We start from the raw sequence: 23560 nt of genomic DNA on the forward strand, positions 1-23560 counted from the left end.
TTACAGATGTGTTACACTAGTCATTATTTTTTCCATTATACCCCAAATTACCTTCAGTGAGTTTCACAGCTCTCATACTGAAAGAGATAAGAAGGCCAAATTGAATTCTAAAGCCTCTGTCATGCTTTCAATGCACAAATCCAAGTTAACTTTTATTTTAGAGCATAATGCACATCACAAAGCAATGTATTTTGAGCCACAAGTCTATTATAAAGGGACAGTTACAAGCCATAGCTACCTTCTCTATAGACTCCAGGGTCTCAGTGTACTTCTCCTCTGTCTGCTTGATCTCTGTTAAACAGCAGCTCCTGATGTCAGTCTCTGCTTGCTTCTGGAATGCCTACACACACACACACACACACACACACACACACACACACACACACACACACACACACACACACACACACACACACACACACACACACACACACACACACACACACACACACATACACACACACAGGACTGTTACTATGTGTCAGCGCTTTGGGCTGAAAAACTGTTGAGTCTTCAACCAGATGTAGTCTGTGCAACCCTTTGAGAAAGGTCACAGTTGCACCTGCTAGCTAGATTGTCTGCTAAATATGATAAAAGTGAGGTGTCATCATATTTTAGGAACAAAGCAATTATAATTTTACCACAAAACTCTAAAGACATTTTCATCCGAAAATATCTAATGTGGATTTACATATTGTATTATATATAAATAACTGAGTTGCTTTAATCTCCAGAACTTTATGATTGTATTAAGACAGATATCAGGGCTGATTTCTTAACTTTCACCATTAAAAAAATCTAGTTGTTAAACCCAACAACTACACTTAAAGGACTGCTACTTCCTGCAAAACCATGCAAATCCAGATTTCTTTGCCATGCTAGCTTGCAGCTCTTATGCTAAAGGCTAACTGGTTGATTTCTATAGCTTCATAAAGTTAACATTTGTAAGACAGCAAATAAGTGAAATGTGATGCTACTAATTTAAGTCTGTAGACTGTATTAATGATGTATGGTCAAGAAGTTATTGAAGCTACAGAGAGGAGGACTAACCGGGGGAGCGATGGCCTCTGTCTTCATCAGATCCTCATAGATCTCTCCTCCATCTTCATCCTCATACACACAGTCGTACAAATCCTCCTCATCCTCCACCCCGTTCTCACTGCAGCACATAAGACAGAATATGTTAATGACATTTCATCACATCACACAGCTGTTTGATCCTGGGGGTTACAGTGAGCAGGTAATGGTTTTACTCCTGGTGACAGCCACATGAAAGGTTCAGACAAAAACACACACAGTGCTGCTTTTACAGTAGAGGGTTTTTTTTCTTCTTACTATACTATAAATCTTGTTAGCTAGGGACCAAACTTAATCCATGGGTGTGAAAGTGGTTCAGAAACACACATGGACACACACCCTCACGGCAAAGAGTGTTATGTGTGACGCAACAGGCCTGTTCTGAATGCTCACATCTGAGCCAATTACTGTACCTTAGCAACTAGGCTCACATGACTTGACTGTGTGTGTGTGTGTGTGTGTGTGTGTGTGTGTGTGTGTGTGTGTGTGTGTGTGTGTGTGTGTGTGTGTGTGTGTGTGTGTGTGTGTGTGTGTGTGTGTGTGTGTGTGTGTGTGTGTGTGTGTGTGTGTGTGTGTGTGTGTGTGTGTGTGTTCTTATACTTCTTGTACTTGTATCTTAGAACCAAATGTCCTCAAGATTGAAGAAACATGGGAGAAATCTCAACTCTGAGCATATAAAGCTATTTGAAGCATGCTGGTATAATAGAGGTGAAGAATAGAGGGGGATTCAAGCGGACTCATCACACACATGTCTTTTGTTTATACATTTTTACTTCAAGGTTAATATTTTGGGTTTGATTTACTGTTTTATACACCTTGTTTTGGCATGTCTCTTATGTGGTACAACGATAGCATGATGTATTTTTATTTCCATAACACAACTCTTTTTGGTTTTTCTCAAGAGATCAACAAGCAGCTGGTACCTTGGCCTGCTGTTGTATCAAAGTGTCGGATCAAGAAGCCTGCCATATAATTTGCAGATTTTTAAGAATGTTTTATTGTTAAACATGTAACTGGCCAAATAACTTGGACTGGGTCATTATTTTTTCAAGGTGTTACAGTTCAGACAGTTGTCTCTATGTGGTCAAAGGTGGAATTGAAGTTCTCCTGATGGATAAATGTGTATGTTTCCAGACATCTGCTGCTGAACACTGAGCAGATGGGAGTCGAAAGGTGAACACGGCTCTGTTCCTTGTGATCCAGGCTGCCACTTCCACCTCTCATCCACTGCTCCCTGCTGTCAGACTGCTGTTTTCCTCTGTCACTAATAGTGGGCTGCTTTCTAGTAGGTGCTGTCAGCACTAAACATAGACCAGCACTGTGTCAGAATGAGGCTCCCCAACAGCATTTTCACTGTAAGATTAGCTGTCTCCACTGACTTACACAAGTTACAGTAGCTCCACTGCCAAAACCATTTCCAAATTGGTTAATGGTTTCTGCCATTTTGTTTGAGCAAAAGAAGCTATTCACTTTGATGTGTTCTTTCATAAACATAATTAAATTAAAAACATGGGGAAAAAATAATATATATATATATAATTTGTGTATATACTGACAGTTTCAGTCCAAGAACACATTTTAGATTCAGCTTTTATTGATGCACCAGGGGCTTTGTAGGAGGATCATGTTCCTTGTTCACTCTTCAAGGTTGATAAATGCATAATTTGTTGTTTTTATAAATGAATTCAGATCAGTATGTGGTTAGCGAGCAACAGATGTTTAGTGCAAGGCCTCTAGCTCATCTGCATTTTATGAACCAAAACATTTTAGTGATTTCATAAGGTAACTTCAAACAGGCTTTAAGAGTATTTGAAGAAGAGAAAAAAATATGTGTTATTAAAAACAGCAACACCTTCAAAAGTGTGGGAGAGAGGGTGTAAAAACAGGCAAAAGAAAAAATATAAACCCACACGACTTGTGGTTAACTGAGAAATGAGTGGGGCGAGCTCATGCTCAAAGCCTTGGAGGAGGTGGCTGCCTTCCAGTCAACACCCAGGGAACAAATAATGCCCCCGCCCACAACAGCCTGTAGATTCTAAAGAGTTGGGACACTAGGGACCAAATTAATTCAACTAGTCTTTGAAATATAGTTCTTGAGAAAATCTCTATCTTTATTGCACATGGGTGTGGATATGAGAGGAGAGGGAACATACTCTATGAGGTCCTCCAGGTGGTTGTAGATATCCTCATCTTGAACACTCTCCTCCGATGGAAAAGGCCTATGAAGGGAAACAGGGAGCATAATGTCAGTCTTCAAATATCCTTATTATATACCCTGCGATAGTACTTATGATTGTGTCATATAATACTGAATATTTGTGGCACTTGTTATTGTATAGAAGTGTTTGGGTCATTTCACTTCAACATACCTGATTCCAGTTTGTTGTGTAATCGATGTTTGGGAAAGTTTAGACAATGTGTCCATAACCTGCAATGGAAATAAGGATATAATCATTATTTTTTTTACATTTAGATAACACATACAGTCTGGGAAGCAAGACGTATGACTTAATGTGGTTTATAGTTGCCTGCTGGTGCTGCAATTCCAAGATAGGACACATGAGAGCAGCATTCTCAAACTGACAACTCTGCTCCTGATAGTGTTGAAATGTGTTATTTATTTCAGGCAATAACAGGCACACAGTTCCATTACATGAAAGTTAATAAGGTCAAACAAGCCAATTTATATTCTGTAATAATAAGGAATTTAAATATATTATAATACAGCATTGTTTTGGTGGGTTTAACATTCCAATGGGGCACATTTTGGAATAATCACAACTACTATCAATTAAATTCATGTATATCTACAAAAAATAGTGAAATATGGATGGATAAATGATGGAGGGAAACTTTTCTCTGCTCAGAAGAATTACTACTTGGATGCAAACTCAACAGTTACAGTAGCAGCAGAGCCCTCACACGACCTGATCGGTAATTGATCGTGCTGGGAAGTTAACCGCATGCTTTCGTGCACTGACATGATTGCTAATAGTATGACATGTAATTTCACGCTACTGTGCTCACTCCTGTCAGTGCCCTTGACCCTCTCTGTGTGTTTGTGTGTGACCTGCTTGACTAATCACTGTTTGAACTGGTCTGCAGAATGAACGATACAGCTTTAGTATTTGAGTCAAAGCTCCACAGGGAGCTCTTGTCATTCACAATGTTTTGCATACTGACAAATGGCACACAAACCATATTTTGTGGGTCATCTGTCCACTGACATAACGCGAAGATGAGACGATAAAAACATGCCCTTAAGCTCTCATTCACACATTACAGATGTAACAGTAGACACATCTGGCCTGGAGCATAAGCTTTCAGAGATCAATACTGATCACAAAACTGGCCTTTTCCCTCCCCCCACCAGTAAATAGAAACAAGAGGTGCACACAAAGGACAGAGAAAGGGCAGACACATGTTACTGCTGCACCCTTTAAGAAATACATGTAATACTGTGCACAACTAGTACCAATCTTGGGACATCACTAAATGAAAATGAACGTTTGTCCTATGTAGCATGCTAAAATTAAAATAATGAAGCAGTTTTAGAGTTTTAAACCACTGACGTAAAGACATAGAAGATCAAACTCGTCACATCCATCAAATACAAGGTGGATGACGTTGAGTGATATTCTAATAAATCTGTCAGAGTTTGACTTTGTTGATGCATTTTATCATCATAGTCCCAGCAGCACATTAATACAACATCACACGGAAATCCAAGCTGCACTTATCAGCAGTAGCTCTGATCAAACGGAAATATCAATGGGAGGGTGCAGCTGTTTCAAGACAGAGTTAAATGGAATTCAGCAGTGATTATACATCATGAGCGAAGGTAGCAACACCTGCAATCATGTACATCTAAGTCAATTTTACAGATCAGTTGATTGATAAAGGAAGTATACATCATGACAAATCCTTTTGGAGACTTTCATATATACAAGACACAGATCAAATGTATTTTTTACCCCAAAACATGACTTGGCATAATTATTTCAGACCCAAGCAATGTCTGCAGGACTCACTACAGCCCCAACAACTTCCACAAACTGGAAAAAAGCAGTCTGTAAGGAGCCAAAGAGCAAAAACAGGGCCAAAATAGTACAGGAAAGCGCTCTGTTCACAGGTGTTAGGAAGTGCTTCTTTCGATTGTCTGTAGTTTTTGTGTTGAACAAGTGATGAGGCAATACCTGAGTCAGTATTGGTTGGGGCTGAAGACTACAAGTTTAAAAATCAAAGAAATCTGGGGATTTGGTGTTGGAAAGAAGTGTAGCCCTCTGCTAATCTCTTCAGGCTACTACAGTTGCTTCTAACCCCCACATCTCAGATCAGACTGCTAGGTACCACAAGGAAGAACAATGTACTGTATTCTTTTGATGGAAACATGCTCTTATCATTCAATATATTTTTGCTCAGGAATATATGTTACTCTAAAAAATGACTATGCATGACAATGTCAGTTTTGAAATCCAAACACAGGCTGATATGACATGACATCCATGGATGACATCTAAAACGCAAAGACATTTTCCAATTATGAGTCTTAACAGTTACCAGACAGAGCTGAAATCACCTTACAATAATAAATGAAGGGCATGGCATCCGGAGGCCAGTTGGTAGGTACAGCATGTGCAAAAGCTGGGGATTCACTGCACGCTGAACAGAGCTTTGGAGGCTTTCCAGTTCTAGCTAGCAGGCGAGTTGGGAGGACGAGTCATCTAAAGTTGTGATTTTTGGCTTCAGTGAATACATGAGTCACTCTCACTCGCAACAAAACTGACCATCTGCACACAGCCGAGCGGAGTCTCTGAAGGCTCACAACAACCATCAGCTGTTCGCACTGTTCATAAAAAATGACCACAAAGGAAATAAATTTAGCGAGAAAAAAGACTACAATAATCCTTCCAAATTATTAAACTCAAAGGTCATGCATTAGCTTTGGTGTCCAGTGTGTGCAAGGCTTAGGTGGAGCAGCCATGTAACGTACGAGTGGTGATGCAGGGGGCACTGATCCTCTGATGGAGGCTAATAAACCTGCACTGCCGGCTCTAAAGATTTACAGCAGAGCAACTAATGTAAGATGAGGGATGTGGCTGCCTAGAGGAAGAGCGTGTGTGTGTGTGTCTGTGTGTGTGGGGAGTGGGGGTAGGGTGTGGGGGGGTGTGTGTGTGGGTGGATCATTTTGTGTGTGCTTGGATACAGGTGCATGTCAGAGGCACCATCTGCTTTCAATAGATTTCAACTACAATAATCCCTTCAAACCAGAAGTGTTTAATTCTGCATTGATAGACAGAGCATGTTCAAGTAGAAAATTGCAGCTAATTAATTTGGGTTCATAATAATGATGTTTTTTGCACTCGTGATTAAACAATAGAATACAACTTTAAACCAGATAATGTATTGTACCTAAAATGCTCTATATTGTCACAATGCAAAACCTCTGATCATATTTTAAATGGGAACTGGATCAAATATGGATGTCAAGTTTACTAGTTCCACTGAAATATCAATTGTATAACCCTAACCCCAGTGGCGAGCCGCCAGGGCCCTCTTTTTTAGAAGATATTCTAAACAATTATATTTAAAAACCAAAAATATATATATTTAAAGTATTTGTTTCATTAGTTTTACCAAAATAACTTGATTTAATTGTATTTAAAATAACATTCCCAAAGAAATAAATCCTACTCAGTTTCTGTTGGAATGTGAAGGGTTAAATGAAATAAGCTCCTCTGACCTCTCTGGAGTTACTGGGCTGGAGGTGGTGGTGGTCCAGCTATAGTAACTCAACGAGACAGTAATGTCAAATGACAATACAATTGACCAATCATATCTTCTCTTAATGGGTGGGCTTTATTATTGCGGAATTAATGACAAGTTCCGTCCGCTGTCAAACTAGTGGAAAAGTAGCTAGTTAGCATCGGAGCTAACGTCAATTAAGAGCACCTGCGTCACCTCCGGGCGAGATTACGGCTCCGCCCACCTTTGAGGCAAAACAACGCTGTCATTTGAATAGCGATAAATACAAATTCTGAAGTTTCACAAATGTAAGGAAACTGTGGATTTTTGTATCTTCAAGGAGTTTTGAGAGGCATTTTAATATCAGCAGTTCTACCCGATACAACTGGATGACAGGATCGACAAGGGTAGGCCAAAGTTATTTCCAATGTGTGCCGCCGAGCCGACTTCATTCATTCTGCCTATGAATGAATATATTTTGAATTAGCTGTGCCGGTTTTAACATGCAAGGATCGCTGTAAATGTTACCTGGCTGTGGGCGCCTTGTCCTGATAGGTGTTCATACAAGGGGGGGGGGTGGGGGGTCATAGGGCCTAGGTATAAACTGCCACTGCCTAACCCCGAAGGCAGGAAACCAAATCTACTTTTGACATGCAAAGTCATAGACGACCACTTCTTAATTTCTTCTAAATCATCATTCACTTTCTGTCAAAGAAAAGCAGTGATGTATTTTAGGTGTATGAAATGCCAACAGTCTTATGTTTCACACAAAATCAAAGCATGCTGTCCCAGATTTCTGCAATCCGCTTTTGTTCCTCCTTTCTCTGGCGTTGCATTGCAAACCAAGAAAAAGAACATTTTAGAACATTCCTGTTTGCAGAATGTAATTGAGGTCACCTACCCGCTTCTGAAATGTGGTTTAAAATGGTGCTTAACGACAGAGTTTTGGATGAAAATTCTGATTAAAGCTGCAGTCATCCAGTGTCCATACCTGTGCCATTTTACACAAAATGCATGCAACTTATCCGGGTTACTTCATCTCTCCTCATAGGTTAAGAAAGTAAACCACACGTGTTTCACATGAAAGCAGCCGTGGTTATGCAACTGAGGCTGACCAGGGATCAGCTGTTTGCTTTAGGGTCTTTTTAACCACCACATGTGACATTAACCAGGAGCAAAACACTTGGGGAGGTTGGGGGTTGATATGACCACACGAAACGGGCAGGTGTGAGAGCACCTTCAGTCTGAGTCACCATCATCTGCATCCCGAACTGAACACCTCACTTCCCACCTGATGCTTCAGAGCAGTTTCAAATTCAGATTACAGCTTACTGTTTTTTTCTCCACAAGAGACTCAAAGCAAGTGGGTGAAACTGGTGTTAAACTGGGCCCTATTTTGCTCATTTTCAGGTTTGAGTATTTTGTGTCCCTACTGGGACATGTCTCCATGCTGTAATGTTCAGAAATCTCTTTATTTTTCTCATACTGCCTGTGCTGCAGCATCTCTTTTCACCCTCTGTCTGAAACCAGAACCCATGGGTTAGGCTAATGACTTATCTTTGCAAGTGTACATCAATCAAGGTTTCAAAATGTTCACTCATTTTTTAGTGCCACTGTATCTCATTTTTGCAGGCCGTGCGTATAACATTTATAAGAAAGCAGGAAAGGAAGTCAGCAGAAGGGTGTTTGTGATGTTTTTCTTAGAGGAAGCTGAAAGGGTCTTCTCTCACACGCTTTCCACATCAAACATTTTGCTGTTGAAATTGTTTGTGACTAAAGGACATGTGAATATTTAACAGCCTCCTGTCTCTCTCTGTTATTGTGCCTAGTGGCAAACAATGGACGGATAAATTCACAATAAAAAACAAAACATTTGCTTTCAAAAAACCAACTGGAGAGAGGGAAATACAACCAGTCTGGTATAGAACATGTGTGGGTGTAAATGACTTCAGCCTGTTTCGTGTTTGTTGTACGTGAGATTGGTAATTGTTATTTGTGCATTTTAATGTGTGTATGTATTTGATAGATGCAGCCGGTGTGTAAAACTCAATCCACACAGAGAGGAGTCAATAAAAGCCCGATTGGCTCGGAGAGGGAGACTAGCTGATGTTTGGCAATCAGTGCCACGGCTCATTAACGCCCATCATACATAATTAGTGTGTTTGGATATACAGACGTGGAGCTGATTGGAAGGCGACACACGTTTGCCATTTTCCCCTCAGTCTTCATTGCCCGCATCATTTAGTCTAGCTCTCTCCTCATTGAACGCTGCTTTTCTTGCACTAACTCTACAGTCGAGCAAATGGTAAAGACAGCAGAGCTTTACCTCAGGCCCTTCCCTTACAAATCTTTTTCTCTGGGTTTTGGACCTCTGACCGCAAATGGAACTTTTCATCCCAGACTAACATAAAAATGGAGCCGCCATTCTCATGTTTAAATGTGGATTGGAAAAAGCAGACTCAAGGAATATATGACACAAGCGATACAAGACTTGAGTTCACAAGCTTCTTTAATCATGCATTTTAAAGTAATTAATGGAGTCATTGACATGTGATTATGGTGTCATGACAAATGCACAAAGTGGAAAGAGGCCCTATTATGATTTGGGGGTTTTCCTTTTCCTGTGGTATGTATAGATGTGTGTGCATGTAAATGGTCTGCAAAGGCTAAAATCACTGAGTTTCTCTCCCACACACTCCAACAGTACGTGATATGCTAAAGGCCGGGACATCTCTACGTGGTTTACCAATTTCAATCAGAGTAGACTGGGCTCTGGTTTCAGACAGAGGGTGAAAAGAGGTGCTGCAGCACAGGGAGTATGAGAAAAATAAAGAGCTTTTTGAACATTAACGCATGGAGACATCTCACAGGAGAGACGCAAAATACAAATGAAACCTGAAAACAGGGCCCCTTTAAATGTCTCACCATTAATGCTTGTAAACTGCATTTGTTCAATGAATAAATGGAAAACAAGACACCACACAAGCGATGTTCCTTTTGGGTTTCTAGTTTGTGTATAACACAGCAGAACTGCATATTTATAAAGCATAAAGTAAAATGTGCTGCAAACTACAACCATAAGGTCGAGCTGCTGAGATTTAAACTATAACTCGTGTTCCAGCACAAACTTTCTGTCCCAAAAGGAGACACTCCCAGTCCTCTGACGATGTCACACTCAATCTCTTGGACCATATTTCAGTTCAGTGCATTGCTGTTAGCACCAGGGTGTGCTTTACATTTGACTATGATCTTCTATCCTGCTATAATAACTGCATCTCAACAGGGTGAGGTCGAGAGCAAGGACATCATTGCTGTCCAGGTAAATCACATCAACCTCTACACACTGCAGCCCCTAAGGATAAACACACACACACAGATTCCCACCCTCCCCAGTAATCAAAGCTGATCCTCAAAGTCCCTTACTCCTTCGCTCCCTGAATGTTTTATGTGCATATTCTAGGGCAGAGACTAGCCTATTACCCACACGTGCATCTTTTATTTTACACACAGACAAGACACACAACCACACAGCAGCATACTGATGTTCCCTTGAAAACATCTCATCTGAAAAATCCTCACCTCCCTGAGAGGTGAGGTAACTCCAGCTGAATTTCACACTGTGTGATTCAGCAGGCTGCTAACATCGGACCAGCGTTCATACTGGACAAACACTCTGCTGTACAAGAAGAGGCGTTATACATATATAGGATTTAACCGAGGGTATAGGAGGGCTTTCTTTCTATTGTATTTGTTCTTCAAAGAACTGCAACGCCAAAAGGGTAATAATAATTCAGTTGATTAACTTTAGCCTCTATTTTTTAGGATCTCTGTCTATTTTCCATCATTTGTGAGTATGTATGGGTTTTTTTAATACATTTTGAAGTGTGTTCCGATGAATCAGGCAATTTAATGGCATGACCTTGGGCTTAACAGGATTGTGATGGCAGTTTTTCACTTTTTTCATGGCATGTTATAGACCGATCGATAGTAAGCTGCAGCTCTAAACAAAGCAGGAGGGCAGGGAGATTCTGAAATGCTTTCTGGAGACTAAAAAGTCATGAAAAAGACTCATTGATTGACTGATTATACAACACATGCAAGCAATTTTACCAGGCTTTCGATTGAATGGTGATTGTGCAGTTTGATACTTTTAGAAAAGGGTTGGATTATTGATTTTCCTTTCTAAATTGCGGCCTACTTAATGATTTTCACTCAATGAAAAGCATCTGTTTATTACATCAAAATGGGTATGTGCTTGTAAAACCTCAGCATCCTATTATCATCAAAGACATTACAGATCTTCCATTCAGCCGGCTGATCACTGCGGTGAATCGTCCACACAGAGTCAAAGCTTCTTGCTTTTGTGTTCCCTCCTGTTATTATCATTGAAGAAATTGTCGCAACCATGCTAAAGACATAACCTCATCGCTCCACCCACTCCCTAACCAATCGACAATGCAATCTCCATTGTTTCATCACATTGACATGACGATCTCATTCCCTCGCCGCTGAAACATTATCCCGCAGTTAACAGAGGATGAAATGAAGCAAACGGGGAAAAGCAGTCTCCCAGAGGGGTGTTTCAGCTCTAAAATATAAACTCTGCTTTTAAGAGTCCTTCTGCAACTCCTGTAGTAAAGTTATCAGGATACTGTTTAAAAGCCACAGATTTCAGCTCCTTGTAGACTCATTTGGGGAGCCAAGACTTAAAAGACTCGCCAAAACTGTAACCGAGTGTAAGAGCAAGTTTGAGTGGGATGTCTGCGTTGTAAACGATGTCCTAAGGCAGTCAGTGAAAATCCATATGGACATTCCTCAGGATTCTTTTTTCTGTCTTTTCCTTTGATCAGTCAGTCATGGACCCCCACACACTTTTAGTCGGCCCTCTCGCACCCTGTGGGACTTTAGGATTCAATAGGGGACACCTAAATGCTGTGATGGAGATTTACTACAACATGGCATCAGAGGAAATACGGAAGCTATGTGTACATCAAGGCAGGCCGTCTGTACGTTGTGTTCACACAGGAAAAGGGATAAAACTCAAGTATACTCAAAGGTGGGAATATCTGTAGTAAATTTGCTTGATTTAGCAGTGTGTTGCTGGGGGCATATATAGTCCCACAGTGCAATGCATAAAGGAAATTCAAGAAGCAAGGGCAAAAAAAGACTACAATCAGGAGAGGTTGAGAGAGAGCTCCACAGACAGTGTTACATTACATGTTTAGATTAATCTATGTTTTACAGCCCATATTTTGTATAATTTAACAGGATGTGTGTTTGTTTCATAACTGCCTTGGAATGACTTCAACAGCTGCAAGATGACACAGTGTTTGAATAAGTACATGTTGGAAGGCAACAGTGGTCATTTCAACTGTGAATTCTTCTGTGAAGTTATTTTTAAATTAAATATAAAGTATTTTAATATTTTGTATCCACAGTGGAAGACTTCTTTCATACATTCATTATTTTTGGAAAAGCTGGATTTTTCTGCAGCCACCTAATTAGGAGCTGAGGGACACCTGGGACACCAGGTGAGTGTAATCAACTCGTTAAGAGGAGAGAAAAGCCAGCCGGTCTGAGGTGCTCACGAGAACCAGCACCGAGCAGCTCTCTGTGGGGCCACACCACCAGCAGAGTGAAGAAGCACTGCACTGCTCTTCACGTGAAATAAGTCCCTATCACTGAGACCACCTGCTTAAATAAGGACATATAACCCTGTCTTATATCTTCAGATAAAACTTTAGGTAGCAAAGTGCATCACAGTTTATGAGCTCCAGAAGCTCAAACACAGGAGTTTTCAGGCCGGCTGACAGCACATATTGCATCTTAAACTCTGCTTTAGTATGATTTATAACCCCACTGACTGTAGGTAAACAAAAGGCTGAGGCAGAGTTATCCGTCTTGTTGCACCTCCACCACTATTCATCATGGTAGTTTACATGTCAGCCATTTTTATTGCTTTCCCCCGTCAATGCCGGATTGTACTGTTGTCCAGAGACACAACAGACAAATACTCAGAGACAGTGCCATAAATCCAAATCTCCAGGGAAAAAGGTAAACATAATGTCTTCTGTCTTACTACCTCAAGACATTACAAGCCTGGAAAGTAAATTATGAAGGCCAATACTCATGGCATATAAAGACAGTGTCACTCGAGGTCAACTATTCTTCTTCATTGGCTGTTTTTCATTAGGTCCAATACGGATTAGTATGTTAAATGCTACTCTTCTAATCACTGGATCAAAAAGTAGGGCTGAAATAAAGATGAGCTCCTACTCTTTGGTGTAACATTCTGATGTAAGATATATTAAGTGGGGGAAATCTTCTCAATGAACTATGTCCAACATATTAAATCCAAGTGATGAAATTCCAAACTGGCTGCAAAACAGCCGAGAAGAAGCACGAAGAGAGGCTGACTAACAGATACGCCTCACTCCTGCTATAATGCAACAATGTGTTTCCCACTTCTGTGCTGTTAAAGCTCTGGCCACAAATAGCCCGTTTGTCGTATCTATATGGCATAAGTGGGTTAGCATCTCTTAACATAAACCCTGAGGAGTTCCTATTATAATCATGCACAATTAAATACGCACAATCTCACTGTGCAGATTCTGCACGTTAGTCATGCGGCTGTGTGCAGTCTCGTTGTGTTCCTCAGTGACTTTTCGCTTCAGTTATTTGCAGTACTATGGCACTTTGGAAGAATGTTGTATCCATTATCATAGCTTGGAGTTATATGGGGAGTAGTGCGTGTAATAGCAACTGAAGAATAATTCACTTAACAGAGGGCCTTTAGGTTTTTCTAATGAAGATGTGTTCTATATCATATAGAAACTCACATGTATGGAAGCGTTTATGTGTACGTTTACTGGTTGTCATGCTGAGTTTGTGTCGACGGCAGTCTCTGACTAAGTGTGGACTGCCATGAAATGTGGTTGTTGTATTCCTCCCTATTGAATTTCAGTAGTGTTATTTTTTTTTTAAATAGCCCCTTTTAGGTTTGGGGGGGTTTTCCCTTTCCTGTGGTGTGCTATATAGGTTTGTGTGCATGTAAATGGTCTGCAAAGGCTAAAATCCCTTAGTTCTGTGTTTTGTGTCCCTGCCTGAAACGCCTCCATTGGACTCTTCTGTACCATAAAAATGCCATACAACACTTGCACTACTGGCTAGCGTTCCAACACATTGTACCCAAAAGGCTAAGAGGCGGGACAACTCTAAGCCGTTGATCAATCACACCAACAAACCAACCAGAGCAGACTGGGCTCTGGTTTCAGACAGAGAGTGAAAAGAGGTACTGCAGCACAGGCAGGATGAGCAAAATAAAGAGCTTTTTGAACATTAAAGCATGGAGACATATCAGAGTAGATTACAGTAATTGAAAACTGGAAAAGATTAGCATGAACATGAAATGGAGATGAACACACCTCTGCTTTTACTCTTCCGGCCAGATGGAGGATAAGTATTGATCGTTACCTCCCCAAAGACATGAGCTGTGATGGGTAACTCGCATTATCTGCCATTAAAGAGTGTGTCTTAAGAGAGACATTAGAAGTCATTTCATGAGGCTCACACTATTGGAGCTGCTGTGCCATTCATTGAATACACGTCTACCGTCTGCTTTTGGCTGTTTGTCTTGTTCAAATATAGAGAGACCCTTTTGATGATTTCTCATAAACTCAACAGTGATACATTTTGCAGTGATGTAATACTCATCAGTAGGTTCTTATATTCTAGAAACCAGGTCTCCACCATATTCATTTATCTACATGAATTTCAACTTTTACCCCCTCATTATCACATGTCATTTGAGCAAAGCTGCACATTTTTTGGATATTATATAATGCACAGCAGTGTGTATGTTGTGAGGTGGGCTCAGATGTTCTCAGAGTGTGGAGGATGGAGATTAGCTTTTCTAAGTGCCCCCACTTTGAATGACAGCCCATCCACCCACTCCACCTCCACCTCTGGGAAGCAATACAGAGAAGAAAAGACCCCCAACCCCCCTCATAGAGTCCTAAGAGCCTTGAGCATCTGGAAAAAGCATCGTTGATATCCATAGAGGTCTGCATGCACGGCTTCTGCAGGATCTCTACACTACAGAAAAACATCTCGGCGAGATCAGAAGAACATAAACGTCCTTGTGAAATCACATTCGTTGCTCTTAGCTCAGATTCGTTGGAGGGATGACAGAAGCTGCCTCTGGCTCCTTGTGAAAGATTTAGAAGAAAGTTTTTAAAGATGTGTCAGAGACAGGGATTGCGCTTCAATCTCCGTCCCTCCTCCTTTTTAGCTGGAGCCAGAAGGAAGACTTGATATGCAGAATGTAAACATTACTCCATCTCAGCCCAGGGTTGATCATCTGGAAGACAACAATGACCGTGGGGCAATTCATGTTCTGAATCTAAATGAACCGTATACAGTCATCTGTGCGTAGGATCAACACTTAACAGCTCCACTGCACAATCAAACTATAGTGAGGTTTCTTTATATGAGACTCTCAATAACTGCTAAGAAGATATCATATTTCAAAAACAATGTGCATTCAGTATTACATTTTTACCAGTTTTATAAGTAAAGTAAACCGGATCCAGGATCAGTTTTACTTCGCAAGCTGTCATGGTGCTAAATTGGAAGGGAAGTCTTCTCTTAAAGGAATAGTTTGACCTTTTTGTAAATACATTTATTTTCTTGCTCTCTGAGACCTACATTGGAATACCACATATCATAAAAAGTAGCTGCGGCTACAAACTTGTCCTATTAGCACGTCTAAACCTCCATATTGTTTAATATCTTCCAAAAAAGGCTCAGAATAATGGATGCAGTGGTATGGCATTACCTAAAGTGAAGTTCCTGCACCTGGCCGAAAAAATGACTGTAAAAAAATCCCCTTGACATTGATTGTAGGCGATTTGCATTGACTGGAGAGACCTTTCATTATCCAAATAAATCCTGTTTTTTGTTGGCTGTTCAGCTTCCCCATGTCATTTCCAAGCTTCTAGGTACAGAAGATCTCCCAATGGTTGAATCTGTATGATGTTCAATCCTTCTGTGACAAATTTTACGAGTGGATCTTCACCTTCCAAGTTCTGGGAGAGTTAGGGTGCTGGAAATAAATATTAAACATATTCTAAGGGCTTTGTTAAACCCCAGGTGTTTATCTTACCATGCTGAAAAAGCCTGTAAAGCACAACACAGCGCAATAACACTAAGAATAACAGTGACAATAAACCGTTGCTATATTGACACATATTTCAGTGGAATCCAATTTGTGTTACATTTCAAACAGTTCATTTCGAGGTCACCCCATAGGGACATATTGTAAGAGTCTACAATATTTGATGACGGATGGGGCTGTTATCTTTTATATGAATCAAACAGAATCAGATCTTATAAAACAGGTCAACAAATTACATTTCCAGGCCAGTGTCTGCCTTGCAAACCAATACATCAACGCACCCTGTGCCCTATTCTTAATGATTCAGTCACAGTGAGATGTAGGTCTTCAGTTCCAGGTAGCTAAGTACTGGAGCTGGGGGAAAAAAGCTGTCAGAAAGTAGGGCAGAGAGAGGGGGGACGGGGCTGTGTTCGTAGACCTGCACGTCTTCGGAGTGTTTGATCCTGACCACGGTGGCTTAGCTTCACGCGCTCTCTGGCTGGCCCAGACTCAGCAGCGCTCTATAAATACCTGGCATGTCTGCGAGGCCAGGTAACCTCAATACCGAGCTACACACTAAGTTAAGCCTTCACACTAAGACGCCTGAAGGCTGAATTACTCTAAGAACTATTTGCTACTAGTTTTGTCAAGATATTTATTGCATTGTAAATGAAACGTATAAACATCCCTTATGGATACTATCTGTAATTGAAACAAAACCATAAAGAATTACAATCAAGCCATTAAAAGACAAACATTTGTGCTGTATTATGGTTCATTCATCTCTATTTTCAGCTGTTGAGATGACTCCAAAACCCTTAAAAACTTAAATTAGGAGCATTTTCCTTTTGGATCTTTTAACTGTAGGACTACCTGTGGTGTTTGTGTTACACACTCAATGGGAGTTTCCCTTTGAACTGGTATGGGGCAAAGATGAACACACTCTCTCTTTCTCTCACACACACACACACATCTTTCCAAGTGGAGCGATTTTTTCTTTGCCTTTTTCTCGATGTGATAGACTCCCTGTCCATTTCACTCACAGACTTCCACTTCCAGGGCCCAGTGACAGGAAGAGTGGGTACTTGATAAAGCCTCTAACAGGACAAGACGGAGACAAGCTCAGGAAATTAGGGGAAGGCCAATTGTCTTGATCTCACACACACACACACACACACACACACACACACACACACACACACACACACACGCTTGCGCGCTAACAGATAAAATATAGGTCTTGACAGGCTTGTTGGCCATATGAGGCCGTGGTGAGAAGTATAACACAGCAGGGGTGGTAGTTTTGATTTTGACAGCATGCGGAGGGTTAAACACATCTGCCAGTGTGTTGTCTTGGCACACACACACACACACATATGCACAGATAATGATACTGGTGTAAATGAACCATTAGTCCTGAAGCTGATTTGAAAATGTCCACACACTCATATAGAGTGAAACAGCTCCAGAGGGGCTCTGTGGGGACCGTTTCCTCTTCCTGTTTCCTGCTGCTTGAAACTGAGACTTGAGATGACTCAGTCCTCAGGAGAGTTACTGCAAGATCACACACACACACACACACACACACACACACACACACACACACACACACACACACACACACACACACACACACACACACACATGCAACGACTTAACACATAGACACTCAGAATCACACTCACTTGCAAGCATCTAATTCCACCCCTTCATATTTTAAAGGGTCCTTGTAGCATTTTAAATGTCATGGAATCCCCTCTGGAATTTCTTCTTTAGTGGTATCTTAAGGGGAAATGACTACTGTCTCGCTCCAGCCCTAATCATGACAATATATCTCTGAAGTTTCATGTGTTTTCTGAGTAAGGGGCAGGCTGTTTTTTTTTGGTGGTCTGAAAACATTTCCATTGGCAGTTAGACCACAATCTGAACCCCTTCTGGAAGGAAATTCATGTGCATGTCTTAACCTCATTAACTACTTGCATTGTGAGCAAGAAAACATAAGCGATAAAAAGCCTCCCTGATGTATCAGCGTTTAAAATGTCTTCTGTTTAGGAGTATTGAACTGCCTGCATAAACTTAGCTAAACTGTATCATAAGCAGCTACAGTGTGGAGCTGTCATTGTCAGATGAGACTTCACTGTGTCATTTAAAGTGGGCAACAATAAATGCTATGTCACCTTGGGTGACATGATAATATTTCAACATTAAACCGGGACAATAATACACAGTTTGAAACCGAGCCATTGTAGAAACTACAGCTTAAGCTTTATTGTAGTTTTGCACCACCTAAGCTCCCCCCTCTCCAATGTAATGGCCTCTCAAAGCAACAAACGCCCTCAAAACAACATACTTGTTCTGCATATGTCACTATGTTGGAGAGGACTACGCTGTTATGTTCATTACCCAACCCACACGCTCGTCATGACGAGGTCTGCTTCGTGTGTATTTGTGTGTGTACATATAGCAGAAAAAGCCTTTGGGTTCCAGATGAAATACCCCTACAACACTGATGGTTGCCACAACTAGGATATCTAGTGCGCTCAAACAGGGATCAAACAGATGTCCGCTGTCATCACAGAAGTTTCTCTCACTCTTAAACAATCAAAGAGGCAATCCATCTCGGCTGCATCTGGCAAGCATGGAGGGCGCAGAGCTCCCTTGCTGAGCAATCTTCTGCCAGCAAGGGTTGGGTGTGTGTGTGTTTTTCCACATGTGTTCGTGCATTCACGCTCGAGGAAAGCCAGTTGATATGAAAAGCAAGATTTGAGTAGAGGCTGATGTCATGCAGTCAGTCACTGGGAGCCCATGGATTATACACAAAGCTTTCAGCACAAGAGCCTCAGTAGTGCAGTCTTCAGGAAATTGCTGTGGACACAACAATAACTCCAAATGCATTGTGAGAGTAAGTGAAGCATGGGAGCTTTTTCAGACACAGCATGAACACTGGAAGTCAAAGTAAATGCACAGTTTGAATGTAGAGCAAGCAGTTCTCCAGTGCCTACACATTTGATATCTCTTCATCCAAGCATACACCGTGTTAAAGGCACCTCTGCAGAAGTTCTACCAATACAATAAAACCACATTGTCTGCCCAAAACATGAAAACTGTACATCATTTCACATTGTTCTATTTAATCATGTGTCAAGAAATGCTTTTAGACATAATGGGTTTAAGGTTTTGCAGTACAAGGACAGACCAATGAAGCATGAATGGGTTCAGGGCTCCTTAAGGCTGACTTTTTAATTGCCGGTTTAACCGACTTGACACCCACGCATCTCTAAAGTAAAACCTCCTACACAGCACTTCAAAATGAATCCCCATGAGGGTAAGCACGGGTCTGGGATGAACCTCCAAATGCTGTTATTTGATTTCAATCAAAAAAAAACAATACTAAACCAATATATTGACTACAGTGATGTAGTCCTATTGGCAGCTGTTACAAGATGTCTCCAAAGCACGTTCGGACCACTGTTACTGCAGCTTGGCTATGCACTCAGAAACACCCCAAGTACCCATTAGCACGTAGCAGACATATGATATCTGACCACATAGATCTGCTGCAGGGAGCAAAGATGAAGGACAAAGGAAAGAGACAGAGAGGAAGAGATGGGGGGCTGTCTCGTCAGGAGGGGCATCAGCTTTAGTGGGTTTCTGAGGTTAAATTTATCACAGTCAACGGAGGAAGAAGACACTAATCAATAACCCCTCTCTGTCTGTCTCCTTCTTCCTTCCCTGCTTCGCTTTGCCCTCCCCCGGGCTGTCATTTTCCAACCCCCACCCAAAATGATAAGTGTCTTGTATCCACCTAAAAGTGCCAGAGAGGTGGAATATGGAAATAGATTAGGGCCCACTGGGGCTGAGTTGACACTGTCTTTGTATGCAGAGTTCTTTTTAAAATGTCTTGCCCCTTTTGAGTTCTGAGACTTCTGTCTTTAATATGGAATTGTGTTGTCAGCACCCGCCTGAAGGACACGTTTAAAACTGTAAACAGCAGCAAAAAGACTAACACATTGATTGTTTCCATCAAGGGCCAATAGTTTGGCTTCCAGAGCACTTTATACATTGAGTGTAGAGTTTTAAGTGTAAAAAGTTTGGATTGTGAGGAACAGTTGACTCTGTTTAATGAAACTGCCACAGTATCTACATCAGGGGTGTCCAAACTACGGCCCGGGGGCCAAATGTGGCCCGCAGGCCATTTAAAATCGGCCCTCAGCAAATTCTAAAAGTATAATGGAATACGGCCCACAAATTAAACTTTTGTTTGTCTTCTATTTTACTTCTCAAATATATATGTTAAAATATATTAATGAGCCCCATTTTCAAATAAATTCAGAATTGAAAGCATTGTCTAACAAATCTTAGTTGATAAAAAAACAAGCTTGAAATGTAACCTTCATATTTACTCTGATTATCAGCCATCTGAGGCTTCTGTTTTAAGGAATGAGCTGCCGACAGAATAAATGAAACCCTAAAGAGAGATGGGATGTAGGCTGTTTTTGCCTTAAACCATTTGAAGTATCGATCATTAGTCACCTACATTTGATTTGTTTTGCTAACTTATAACTTAACTTATGAGGCGATATTCACCTCTATAAGGGGCCCAGCTCTCCGTGTATTTTTCTGTATGTGGCCCTCGGTGAAAAAAGTTTGGACACCCCTTCTCTACATTAAAGTTGGATGATTTTATTGCTGAAGAACGAAAAGAAAGCAGCTGCAAAAACATTATTTTCACATTATACAGCTAAACAAATGCAGGTGTGACAACTCTTGGCCAGTCGAAAGGAAATTGCAGCAAATTATCATAGTCTTAACTTTAGAGTCCACAGAACGGAACATGGCTGATGATCTGAGGTTACAATATCAGCCCACAGTGTTCAATCACCCAGATGTGCTTTGTGTATCCACAACCTGTCTTTAAGGCTGTAATCATAGTTTGTATGTTAACTTCTGTATTTAATATTCTATACAAAACTGAAATATGAAGCCATTTTCTCAAAACTCAGAAGTTTGATGGCGTAGATGTTGATGTCTCACTGGCATACAGTTTTAAAGGGTTTGAGATAATATTGTGTGGCTTTATGAATAAGATTCAAAGCAGTTGTGTGATGCACATCTTACAATCAGCTGATTGAATGACAAGCGCAGCAGCAAAGATGATGTACTACTGTTATAGGTTCTTGGTAAATTACAGTATACAGCATTATTTTATCGGCCATCCCATGATGAGTATTAAGCAGCTGTCCATCATGTGACTGAGTATGGAGCTCCTGTCAGCACTTTGATTCTATTTTTGAAAGGCGCTGATTCGAGATGACTGGAATTAGCAATAAAATAGAAGTGAGATACTTAGTCATTCACTCTCGGGGATGATGTGCACATGTATTTTCAATCATGTCATAATATAGGATACGTGACGGTTTTTCGCAGAGATCACACGGTGATTGGGTTACGTCAGCAAAGCTATATACTCCACGTACTGAATGTGGAATTGTCTCTAGGAAAGTAAAACTAGTGATTCCAACGGTGGAATACGCAGTCTTATGTTTCGCTTCCTTCAACTGGAACCCTTCTGCAGGTTAAAAAAAATGGATAGTGTAGCTCTCAGTATCTTCATACATCCTAATATCAGCCCTCTCTCTCTCTGCCAGGTGTACATCAGTGTGTGTTCATGCCACGTTTCTCTTCTCCCTACAGAGCCAAACAACCCTCCATGTGTCTACAAGACAGATGTGCAAACCAGATGTTTCTGCACTGAGGGGAAAGGGCTACAGACCTGTTGTGTTTGTCAGTGTTTCCTACTATTGCAGTGTTGTGTGGAGGGAGTTTGAATCCGAGAACATCAGACGCTGTTTGTCAGATGTATTTGTGTTATCACAAATTCAAATACACAATCTCCTTTTGAGTCCGGTCATGTTTCCTAAGACCTGAATCTCATCAGGGACCCGTCCTTTACTGCTGGATTCATTCCCAGCTTTTAAGGTGGAGGAGTGAGGAAGAATTTTCAGGGTGTATGGTTAAGGTTACCTCATGTGGGTTCAGTTCAAAACATGTCTGCTATAACAGCAGGCAGGGAAATACTTCAGGTTCAAGAACAACCGATGAAGCCTCAAATAGACTCATCATGACTAGCAAGACTAAGACACAAGTACAGGCTTTATTTTATTCAGTAGCGGTCCGGAACCTATACACAAATATAAAAATGCTGGAATTTGCATGTGAGCTTGCATTGCTTGCTCCATTCATCTCTCCTCACTCCATTAACCTCTGAAGAGCCATCCAAGCGTGGATTACGGGCCCTGCTTGCTGTCTAATTTCAGAGATGTTAAATTCACTCTAATGTGGGATTCACTCAAGAGAGTATTCAAAGTGTGGTGACTGAGCAAACTGAAATCACTTAAGGGTAATCACAAGGAAATTGGACATCACAAAAACTGAAATTGAGTATGCATGAAATGAGTTTACAGTCTCATCTGGAACTGGACAGGAGACTAAGACAAATTTGAGGGAAAAACCTCCTGCTATAAAGTTTATGCATTTAGTCATTCAGTGTCATGTTATTAACGGGCTACCTGAGAAAGGATTAAGCCATTGTTTGAGGAACCACGAGATCAATCTCAAAGTTGTTTTGGGGGATATTATTATACACCAGAAAACAGATGTGGAGTGACACTAACAAGAGAAAATGTTAAATATTAAACAATAGTTCAACCTTAGGGAAATAGACTACTCTTCACATTCTTGCTAGACGTTAAATGATGCCACTCTGCTGCCTGTTAGCATAAGTTAGCATACTCGACACAGTGTTAGCATACCACTAAATAAATTCTGCCTGCCAGAACCTTTAAAGCTTACTAATGACTACATTATATTTAGTTTATTTAGTTAGTCTTTTTCTAAATAAATCCCATAAACTTAGCTAACTATATTTGTAGTAGGGTACAGAGTGAGGGGTATCAATCTTCTCATCAAACACTTTAATTATTGGGAAGTTCCTCAGACTGTGCAGACATGGTAGTGATTAACTATGTATATATGAGCTTTTACACTGGCAGCTTCGTCCTATAAGCCTGGGGCTGAAAATTTAATAGAAAAGCACATCATAAGGATAAAAAAAAATCTACAAAGCCGGTTTTGGTCCTTTCCTAGATTCTTTTCTCCAAAAATATTTATCCTGTAAGCGCGAATAAAAAAACTGGCCATCGGACCCAATGTGTTTTAATTAAAGCAGACTTAAAGAATAGATGAGTTAATGCTCTCGGCCTGTACGTAATTAAGCTTGGCACGCCAGCGGAGATGAGCATTCAAGTATGGATAAAAGGGGCTCTTTACCATAAATAAGCCTTTCTCTTTTTCCCTCGTCTGAGAACATGTTTTCATAATATATGCTGTGCATTGTAGGAAGGCTTCTCCACTCATATTACATATTCGAAGTTCCTCTGAGGGTTTAGCATGTAATATGTAAATGAAAGGCTTATTTAAGTAGTAAAAGTATTTCTTAGTGGATATTAGCCAATTAAGTCAACCTCTACTGGGAACACATAGAGGATTTTCTGAGCAATGAACAGTTGCTGTAAGTGGGATGAT

General features: G+C 40.8%; 1 protein-coding gene across 1 annotated transcript in view; it reads right to left on the reverse strand.

The window, feature by feature from the left end:
* Nucleotides 1-23560, reverse strand: part of LOC134883915 (guanine nucleotide exchange factor VAV3) — a 72857-nt gene that overhangs the window by 35350 nt on the left and 13947 nt on the right. Inside the window, exons 3-6 of the mRNA XM_063912412.1 lie at nucleotides 3447-3505; nucleotides 3231-3296; nucleotides 1051-1159; nucleotides 239-340 (exon numbers count right to left, since the gene is read on the reverse strand). Of these exons, the coding sequence (XP_063768482.1) occupies nucleotides 239-340; nucleotides 1051-1159; nucleotides 3231-3296; nucleotides 3447-3505 (336 nt within the window). The remainder of the gene's footprint in view (nucleotides 1-238; nucleotides 341-1050; nucleotides 1160-3230; nucleotides 3297-3446; nucleotides 3506-23560) is intronic.

The sequence above is a fragment of the Eleginops maclovinus genome, chromosome 21 (genome assembly GCF_036324505.1).
Source record: "Eleginops maclovinus isolate JMC-PN-2008 ecotype Puerto Natales chromosome 21, JC_Emac_rtc_rv5, whole genome shotgun sequence".
Classification (NCBI taxonomy): Eukaryota; Metazoa; Chordata; class Actinopteri; order Perciformes; family Eleginopidae; genus Eleginops; species Eleginops maclovinus.